The 9,748-nt window shown below is 44.4% G+C and overlaps 1 protein-coding gene across 1 annotated transcript in view; it reads left to right on the top strand.

Annotated features, from left to right (window-relative positions):
- Positions 1 to 509: 509 nt before the first annotated feature.
- Positions 510 to 9,748, top strand: part of PKD1L3 (polycystin 1 like 3, transient receptor potential channel interacting) — a 79,886-nt gene continuing 70,647 nt past the window's right edge. Inside the window, exons 1-2 of the mRNA XM_077463334.1 lie at positions 510 to 710; positions 4,531 to 4,662. Coding sequence (XP_077319460.1) covers positions 510 to 710; positions 4,531 to 4,662 — 333 coding nt within the window. The remainder of the gene's footprint in view (positions 711 to 4,530; positions 4,663 to 9,748) is intronic.

The raw sequence follows: 9,748 nt of genomic DNA, 5'->3' as shown, positions 1-9,748 counted from the left end.
GAGCCCGCCGATACACTTCTATAAATAAAGAACATTTTGTACAGTTTTCCTTATAAAATATTTTTATTTGCTACCTTGTGTATAGTTACTTACATTGGGGGGGGGGGGGCTGGGGAGACTTACTAATATCGGAGCTCTCGGAATCTGGTGCAGCTGTGCATGGTAGCCAATCAGCTTGTTCAATTAAGCTTTGATAATAAAGCCTCGTACTTACGATTTTCCAGTGGGAAATGTTCGATGTCAGGCTTTTAGCAGAAAATCTGACCGTGTGAACGCTCCATCGGACAATTGTTGTCGGATTTTCCACGGACAAATGTTTTTTTTTCAGCCAAAAATTTTGGCGCATCTCTAGTTTGAAGTCAAAGTGAGGTCAGGATTCCTTTGATATTTATAGCCTGTGAACCCACAACAAGAAAAAAATGGCACGATTTTTCTAAAATGTTCTAGGCCTACATATAGGAGGTAAGTTGGTTGTTAAAAGAAATAATTGACCATGGAATCCCACGCTAATGTCTTCTCCTCTCCAGAGCCGTTCTGCGCTCCAGAATTTCTGGAGCCTATTTGGAAGCTGGAGGAAAGGCACCACCACCAAAAAGCCAGTGCCAACAAAACCAAAGACCACCGGTACAGTCACTCCACCCAATCTGGATGCCCTCACTCCTCTGCAGGCCGACTCTCTGGACAACATGACCATTGACGCCATAAGGCAGGTAAGTCTCATTTCTGGTAAAGCTCCAGTCACACTTGTACGACTCCAAAGTGGTGTGACTTTGGTGGAACTTTGATGCAACTTTGGATGGGTGCGGCTTGGATACGGCTTTGGCTTTGACCAGTCATAATGGACAACTGTTGCATGTAAAACGAAAAACAAAAAAAAATATCGCGCTTGGGGCAAAACCTAAGAGCTGCAATTAAAAACCATCAAATATCAATTATGGATCAAATCAGAAAGAATTATATATAAAGTTGCGCTGAATATACGTGAAATCTATAGTGTAAAGAATAAATTAAAAATTTAAAGAACAGCAGCTGAACACTATAACCAAGATACTAGGCACAACAAAACATAAAAGACAAAAGTGCAACGCTTAACCTATGAAAATAAAAATGTGACTTAATATATCAAAAATGTATAAACTTTGGCAAAAAACCCAAACAATGAAAATCAAAAAATTAGTGAATCCAAATGCAGTGAAAATCAATAGTGAAAATCAATAGTGAAAAAGTATTTTCAAAAGTTAATTATCAAATAAAAAACCTTCATCAGTAATCCAAAAGTCCAATACATTTGAAAAAAAATTGTGAAAAAGTTCAAAAAGTGTATAGTAGAGCTACACAGTATAAATAATGTCCTATGTGAGTGAACAACAAAAAGTGTGGTTGATCATTGTTTGTTCAAACAAAAAATAGTGCTTGACCACGTGGACCCTTCACTGCTATAGGTCAGTAATGAATGGAGGCTTACCAGATCAACGGTCGGTATACGCAAATACGGTCATCCAGACGGTTCGATGCGGAAAGCTGGAAAACGACCCAGTCCCTCAGATGTTCCACAATCACCGAATCAGTTCGAATCCTCTCGTGAGCCAGTTTGCGCGGCTGCGAAAACGTAGGAGTTTCGATACAGGAAGCCGGAAGACAGCCCACACCTTCGAATGTCTCATGGTCACCAAGTCCGTTCTGGTCCTCTCAAAAGTCTCGGAGTATCATGTCATTGTAAAGACTCATCCATGGCTAGATTTCTCAGATCACTTCATAGACTTCCTGGTATACAGACAGGACAGGCCTTGGTGACCACGAGACATTCGAAGGTGTGGGTTGTCTTCCGGCTTCCTGTATCGAAACTCCTACGTTTTCGCAACTGATTCGGTGATTGTGGAACATCTGAGGGACTGGGTCGTTTTCCAGCTTTCCGCATCGAACCGTCTGGATGACCGTATTTGCCTATACCGACCGTTGATCTGGTAAGCCTCCATTCATTACTGACCTATAGCAGTGAAGGGTCCACGTGGTCAAGCACTATTTTTTGTTTGAACAAACAATGATCAACCACACTTTTTGTTGTTCACTCACATAGGACATTATTTATACTGTGTAGCCCTACTATACACTTTTTGAACTTTTTCACAATTTTTTTTCAAATGTATTGGACTTTTGGATTACTGATGAAGGTTTTTTATTTGATAATAACTTTTGAAAATACTTTTTCACTATTGATTTTCACTGCATTTGGATTCACTAATTTTTTGATTTTCATTGTTTGGGTTTTTTGCCAAAGTTTATAAATTTTTGCCAAAGTTTATAAATTTTTGATATATTAAGTTACATTTTTATTTTCATAGGTTAAGCGCTGCACTTTTGTCTTTTATATATAAAACATGAATCAAGAAAATACACCATATAAGAAATTCAATCAAAAAAGTCCTTATACGAAAAAAATCCTGGATATAACTAAAGGCCCCAAATAATAGAGAAAAGGGAAATGAGTCCTTCTCAAAAGTTTGATGAGACCTTCCTGGTTTTGCCAGTATCACTTCCAGACCAGAAAAAAAGTTGGACTCTTACCGCAATGGATGGACTCCGGACCAACGGAGTCGTTATCGCTGGCAGACAAACCCTCTGCAGGGATCACAGATGCGCACTCCGTTCTCACACGCCGCTGAGGGTGTGAGTACGTACGGATCTTCCGAAGATTACCGACACGGGCCGTAGGATTCCAGAACCAGCCGATCGTCCTGCTTTCCTCTCAGTGGACACGAAGCAGATAGGCAGGGTGGCCTTCCAATCACAGTTAATTTCCGGAGTTATGCAAAGCTCTCCGATAGGCTATCATATACGAAGGTTCTTCAGTGAGCAAACCTGTAGTAAGACATAAGACGCTCGGGCCGCCCGGCTGCGAGCGAAGGGAAGGGGAAACAAAAGTGGACTCCGATCGTGAGCGTAATGTTAAACAATCGACAAATTTATTAGATTAAAAAAATATATATATAGCAGACCAGAGGTATGACCCAAAATGGCCAGATTACAACAAATAAAAAAGAAATAAAATATAAAGCGGTAAAAATTAAGAACAAATATACACCCGTGCTGGGGGATATTCTAAACGTGGTGGTATCAGCATAAACAGCCCGACATGTTTCGTAATACCTTACGTCCTCCTGGGGCACAGGTGATATGCTGATGTTTTTTTTTCTTTGTTTTCTTTGTCTGAATTTCTCACTTCCTGTTCCTCCTCAGTAAGCTGTTCTGGCTGACTAACCACCAGCTCGGATGATGGTGAGAAGTTTACTGAGGAGAAACAGGAAGTGAGAAATTCAGACAAAGAAAAAAAACATTTAGAAGGGAAATCAAAGGAAAAGGTAAGTGAACCAACAATGCACTAGCTTAAAGGAATCTATTTAGAAAATAAAAAACAAAGCTTTACAACCCCTTAATGTATGAATCTGTGTCTGCACATCCCTGATTGGTTCTGTGCCAGTCACATGACATAAAAAAAAGCTCTCAGAATAGAGAATTAAAATAAATAATTACTAACAACAAAGTGTTTTATAGCTCCTTACAAAGCTATATTTCAAAGCAAATGTTTATTTTATTTTTTTTCTAAATAATGCTGTAGGCGGAATTTAAATTGACTGACAAATAGCTTTTTTTCTTTGTTCACACTGTAAATAGATCTGGAGGAGGTTCTGCCAATCACAGGCTATGTATCACCCCCCCCCCCCTCCAGCCCGTGTCTATGCTATGCTAGGGCTAATAGGGAGGTGAAGCCTCCATCGATCAACATCTCCTATCCCAACCCCCATAGCGCTTAGCAGTAGGGGGACATGGAGGGGAGGGAAGGAGGGCAGTGCCATTTACCACTGTGTATACGCCCACATTGGTGACTTTATTGTCACATGGGCCATACAGATAAAAAAAGAGGAGGACATTAACAGCCTGAAAGGGAACTGAAACTGGAGCATGCTCAGTAGATGTTAACAGCGACTCAATCTCAGGCTGCAGTGGGGGACACAGACTAGGAGGGAGGGACAGAGATTAGGAGGGAGGGACGGCGATTAGGAGGGAGGGACAGTGATTAGGAGGGAGGGACAGAAATTAGGAGGGAGGGACAGTGATCAGGAGGGAGGGACAGTGATCAGGAGGGAGGGACAGTGATTAGGAGGGTGGGACAGTGATTAGGGGGGAGGGACCGTGATTAGGAGGGAGGGACAGCAATTAGGAGGGAGGGACAGGATTTTTGCAGTCTACAGAAAACAAATGCTGTAGAGCAGGCATATGCAATTAGCGGACCTCCAGCTGTTGCAGAACTACAAGCCCCATGAGGCCTAGCAAGACTCTGACAGCCACAAGCATGACACCCCCGAGGCAGAGGCATGATGGGACTTGTAGTTTTGCAACAGCTGGAGGTCCGGTAATTACACATCCCTGTGGATGAGTGAGTAGGTACTCAATGTAATATTGCCTGTATTGACAGTTTTTGGATGATTCGGGTTTATTGACACTTTAAGCTAATTAACTTTTTACCCACAGGCCACAACCGACCTTGTAGCCAAGCTGGAGGACGTGGTGCAAGATATCTGGGAGGTGTCACTTGTGTCCAAGGCTTCCAGTATACTGACACAGTTGGTGAACTCCAGTGAGTATTTGGTACCAGAGACGCAGGTAAGTAGACAAAGCCAGAGTTATTTTCATTTGGAGTTGGAGGGTTGGAGAAGGCGTTAGAAACCTTGCAGCAGCAAGAAAGAGCATCTGATTTATTCCATTAGCCGTGTGTCGGAATAGAGAATATTTATTGGGTGGAGTTACAGTGGGGGAAATAATAATTTGATCCCCTACAGATTATGTAAATTTACCCACTTACAAAGAAAATATAATTTTTATCACAGGTGTATTTTAAATGATAGAGACTATCAACTAAAAATCCAGAAAAAAAAACACACAATACAAATGTTATAAATTGAGTTGCAGTTCAGTGAGTAAAATAAGTATTTGATCCCCTACCAACCAACAATAATTCTGGCTCCCACAGACTGGCTACAGTAGGTGCTCATGTGGTTCACAGATTAGTCCTGTCAATGTAAGAAGGTTCTCCTAACGACAACTCGTTATGTGTATAAAAGACACCTGAATCTCTTTCTTCCATTCAAACCTTACCATCAAGGGCAAGACCAAAGAGCTGTCAGAGGACGTCAGGGACGAGATTGTAGACCTGCACAAGGCTGGAATGGGCTACAAGACCATCAGCAAGAAGCTTGGTGAGGAGACAACTGTTGGAGCGATTATTCGCAAAGGAAGAAATACGAAATAACCATCAGTCGTCCTCGGTCTGGAGCTCCATGCAAGGTTTCTCTTCATGGGGTGAGGATGATGATGAGAAAAGTGAGGGATCAGCCCAGAGCTACACAGGAGGAGCTTGTGAATGATCTCAAGGCAGTTGGGACCACAGTCACCAAACCAACCATTGGTAACACAATACGCCCCATGGATTGAAATCCTTCATCGCCCGCAAGGTCCCCCTCCTCAAGAAGGTACATGTACAGGACCATCTGAAGTTTGCCAATGAACATCTAATTGATACCGAGAAGGATTGGGAGAAGGTGCTGTGGTCAGATGAGACCAAAATTAAGCTCTTTGGCCTTAACTTGACTCACCGTGTTTGGAGAAAGAAAAATGCTGACTATGACCCTAATGCCGCGTACACATGATCAAATAATCGGGTGGAAAAGTCCGGCAAACTCAAGTCCGCCGGACAAACCCTTCCGTGTGTAGCCTCCGGCATACTTTTTTGACCCGAAAGTACGGCGGACTAATGCCGCGTACACACGGTCAAACTGTATGACGTACTTAGTCCGTTGAAACACATTTCAACGGACAATCCGCTCGTGTGTGGGCTTCAGCGGACTTTTTCAGCGTGCAGTCCGGAGTACTAAGAATTTCGGTTTGGCCAAAAATCTTTCCGTCGTACTTTGGTTTCAGCGGACAATACGGTCGTCAGTATGCTAGTCCGACGGACTAAGAATGGCGCATGCCCAGAAAGGATTTACAGGGCGGAAGCGCTCTGTCTTGTAAAACTAGTGTTCGTATTGAAGCTAGCATATTCGTCATGCTGCTAATTTTGTGTTTTTTTAATATAGCCCATTCTTTTCTTCTTCATAATGCAAGAAAAGTGAAGTTGCTTTGCTGCTTATATTCACACAGAGTTATCACAAATGTCTTTATTCATCCTCATCCTATGATTAATATTCCAATTCGAGAATAAATTAAAAAAACAAAAACGGACGAATTAAGCTGAAGTCTGAAAAGCGCGAATCGTCTCTAACCAAACTTCCACTAATGCAAAGTCAGCAGAAGGAGCCCAAAGGGTGCTTTGCTGTGTCTTGGACTTCCTATTTCTAGTCCCGTCGTACGTGCTGTACGTCATCGCGCAAGCTTTCGTCGGACTGTTTGTGTATCCGTGTGTGGTCAAGTCCGTTCAGTGGAAAGTACGCCGGATTGTCCGTCAGATTGTATGACGGACTAAGTCGTCATACAGTTCGACTGTGTGTACACGGCATTAGAAAGTAGTTTTGCACTCCAATCTTCCCGCCGGACTCGCTTTTCGGCGGACAATCCGGCCGTGCGTATGCCAGTCCGCCGTACTGTACTGTACCCCTACCCATTCACCTGTGAAAAAAAGTACAAAAAAAACACAACACAGGGTAAAAATAGTTTATTGCACAGCTCCGGGGGGTCTTCTCGCCGGACTCCTCCGCTATCTTCTGCTAGCTCTTTTGCTAGCGGAGGAGCCTGGCTTTCTTCCTCGCTGTCGGCCTCTTCTTCCGACTTCGGGGGTCTTGTCCCCCTCTTCGGGGGTCTTGCCCCCCTCTTCGGTTCTTCTGCCGGGCCACCGTGCCTTCTTATAGCTCTTTTCCAGGCGGTGGCCCGGTCTTACGTTATTCTGTTCTTCTCTTCTTCAGATGTTGACTCGTCGCTCCCTCCGCTCACAAAGACGGGGACCGGGCGCGGCGACTTATATAGGGACATCACCGGATGAAGTCCCCGCCTATTATGATGTCACAGTCCCAGCATCCTCAATCATCCGGTGATGTCCCTATATAAGTCGCCGCGCATCGCGTCGGAGCCATTGTGAGCGAAGCATGCGACGAGTCAACATCTGATGAGAAGAAGAGAAGAACAGAAGGCCAGAAGGCGGCGGCGACAGCGGATAGTCCTCTACGTGTGTACGCGGCATAAGAACACCATCCCTACAGTCAAGCACGGGGGGGGGGGGGAACATTATACTTTGGGGCTGTTCCTCTGCTAAAGATACAGGCCGACTTGGCAGCATTGAGAGTCCAATGGACGGGGCCACGTATTCTAAATCTTGTTCCAGCCAGAACACTGAAGAAGGGTTGTGGATGGGTCTTCTTCCAGCATGACAATGACCCAAAGTATATTCCCAAGGTAACAATGGAGTGGGTCAAAAAGAAGCACATTAAGGTCATGAATTGGCCTAGCCAGACCTTAATTCTATAGAAAATTTATGGAGGGAACTGAAATTTTGAGTTGCCAAAAGACAGCCAAGAAACCTTAAGGATTTAGAGAAGATCTGTAAAGAAGAGTGGATCCAAAATCCCTCCTGAGATGTGTGCAAACCTGGTCACCAACCACAAGAAACGTCTGACCTCTGTGCTTCCCAACAAGGGTTTCTTCACCAAGGACTAAGTCATGTTTTGCTTGGGGATCAAATACTTATTTTACTCACTGAACTGCAACTCAATTTATAACATCTGTATCGTGTGTTTTTTCTGGATTTTTGGTTGATTTTCTGTCTCTATCATATAAAATACACCTATGATAAAAATTATAGACCCTTCATTTCTATGCAAGTGGGCAAACTTACACAATCTGCAGGGGATCAAATCATTATCCCCCCGCCACTGTATATCTGTAGTCTGTTAGCCCCAGCTGGCCACAACAAATCCTAATCTACAGCGTTCTGCTGTCAACTTTCTATTGCTGGTGCGTCCATGCCCATGCATGGGAAATTTCTTCTTATTTCCTGTCTAGATGAGAGGTGTCAGATCAGGAAAAGAGAAGAAATCTCCCTAAATTGAGAGCATACAAAAACTACGTCCTCAGAGGGTTTTTCCCACCCTCATGTAGCACCCTCTACACCAGCGGTTCTCAACTCCTGTCCTCAGGACCCACTAACAGGTCAGGTTTGCAAGATAACTGAAATACATCTCTCATTTGCTGCTCAGTGATAGCAGTATTCTAATTTGCATCTTCCTAAAGGTAATACATAAAACCTGGCCTGTTAGTGGGCCCTGAGGACAGGAGTTGATGACCACTGGGCTAGTGTGTGCTACTAGAAGTGAGTAGAGGTAAAAGCATTTGTCTGGCTCTGGGATAAACCTAAATCACTAAATCTGGGTCGGGGTTATTAGAGTTCAGGGCTGGATGACTCATCCTGGCCGACCTCCCCCCGTTTCTAGAATATTGGAGAATGTTTTTGAACTAGTGGGCGGAGGTTAGGAGGGCCGCCTTGAATATTTTTGGGTCCTCAGCCAATCCCCAGGAGTGGGCCTGGCAGAGGACTGGGAAACCCATAAATAGACATGGGCCATGCCAGCAAAAGGAGTCGGGTGGAAGATGGAGAAGCAGTGCTGAGGGAGGCTGTTGGTGGTCCTTGAGGGACCCTCGTCTGGGGGGCTTTTTTCCTCAGAGTATAGGTGTAGGAACTGCCCTCTGCTGAGTACCCTCTTGTCCACGTTCCCTACGCTCCTCTGTTCCCTACAACCCTTGGCTCCACCCCTACCCACTTCCCAGTATTGCCCCAAATATCATCTTGTGGTCCTAAATATTTTGTATGGAATTTATTAACAAGAAATGCAGTAAACTAGATCTCCTGAAGCCAGCAACAATAGATCTCCCCAGTAATAATAGACCTCCACTCCCGCAACAATAGATCCTTCACACAACAATAGACTACCCCCCGCAACAATGGACCCCACCTCAGCAACAATAGGTCCCACAGCAACAACAGACCTCACACAACAATAGACTCCCCTCAGCAACAATGGAGCCCACCTCAGCAACTATAGGTCTCCGAAGCAACAACAGACCCCACACCAGTAGCAATAGATCCCTCACACAACAACAGACACTCCTAGCAACAATGGACCCCACCCCAGAAACAATAGATCCTTTACACGACAATAGACTCCTAAAGCAACAATGGACCCCACCCCAGCAACAATAGGTCCCCACAGTAAAAACAGGCCCTACACCAGCAACAATAGATCCCTCACACAACAACAGACTCCCCCAGCAACAATGGACCCCACCCCAGCAACAATAGACCCCCACACCATCATCAATAGTTCCCCCACACAACAATGGATCCCCCCCCACACACAGTGACAATGGACCACCCCCAACAAAATATTACCCCCAGCAACAAGCATCAATAGACCCTCCAGCATACAAAAACAAAAGACCTCACCCTCAAAAGTAAATTCCTATCAGCAACATAAGACCCCCCAGCAACAACATATCCCCCACCAGAAACAATAGACCCTCACACAAAAATAGATCCCCACCAGTGACACTAGATCCCTCAGCAGCCAGCATTAATAGACCCTCCAGCACACCCCACACTCCTTGCTATTACATACTGTACATTCAGTGCCGGCACTGCAATCCCCCCCGTGTTCCCAGCTGAAAAAAAACGCTCCGTCTATATTTACAAATTGCAGCCAGCTGG

This window comes from Lithobates pipiens, unplaced genomic scaffold (assembly GCF_037356315.1).
Source record: "Lithobates pipiens isolate NorthernLeopardFrog02 unplaced genomic scaffold, aLitPip1_a1.2 Scaffold_10, whole genome shotgun sequence".
In the NCBI taxonomy this organism is placed as follows: domain Eukaryota; kingdom Metazoa; phylum Chordata; class Amphibia; order Anura; family Ranidae; genus Lithobates; species Lithobates pipiens.
The sequence above is the reverse complement of the archived record's forward strand: the minus strand, read 5'-3'. Positions and strand labels throughout refer to the sequence as shown.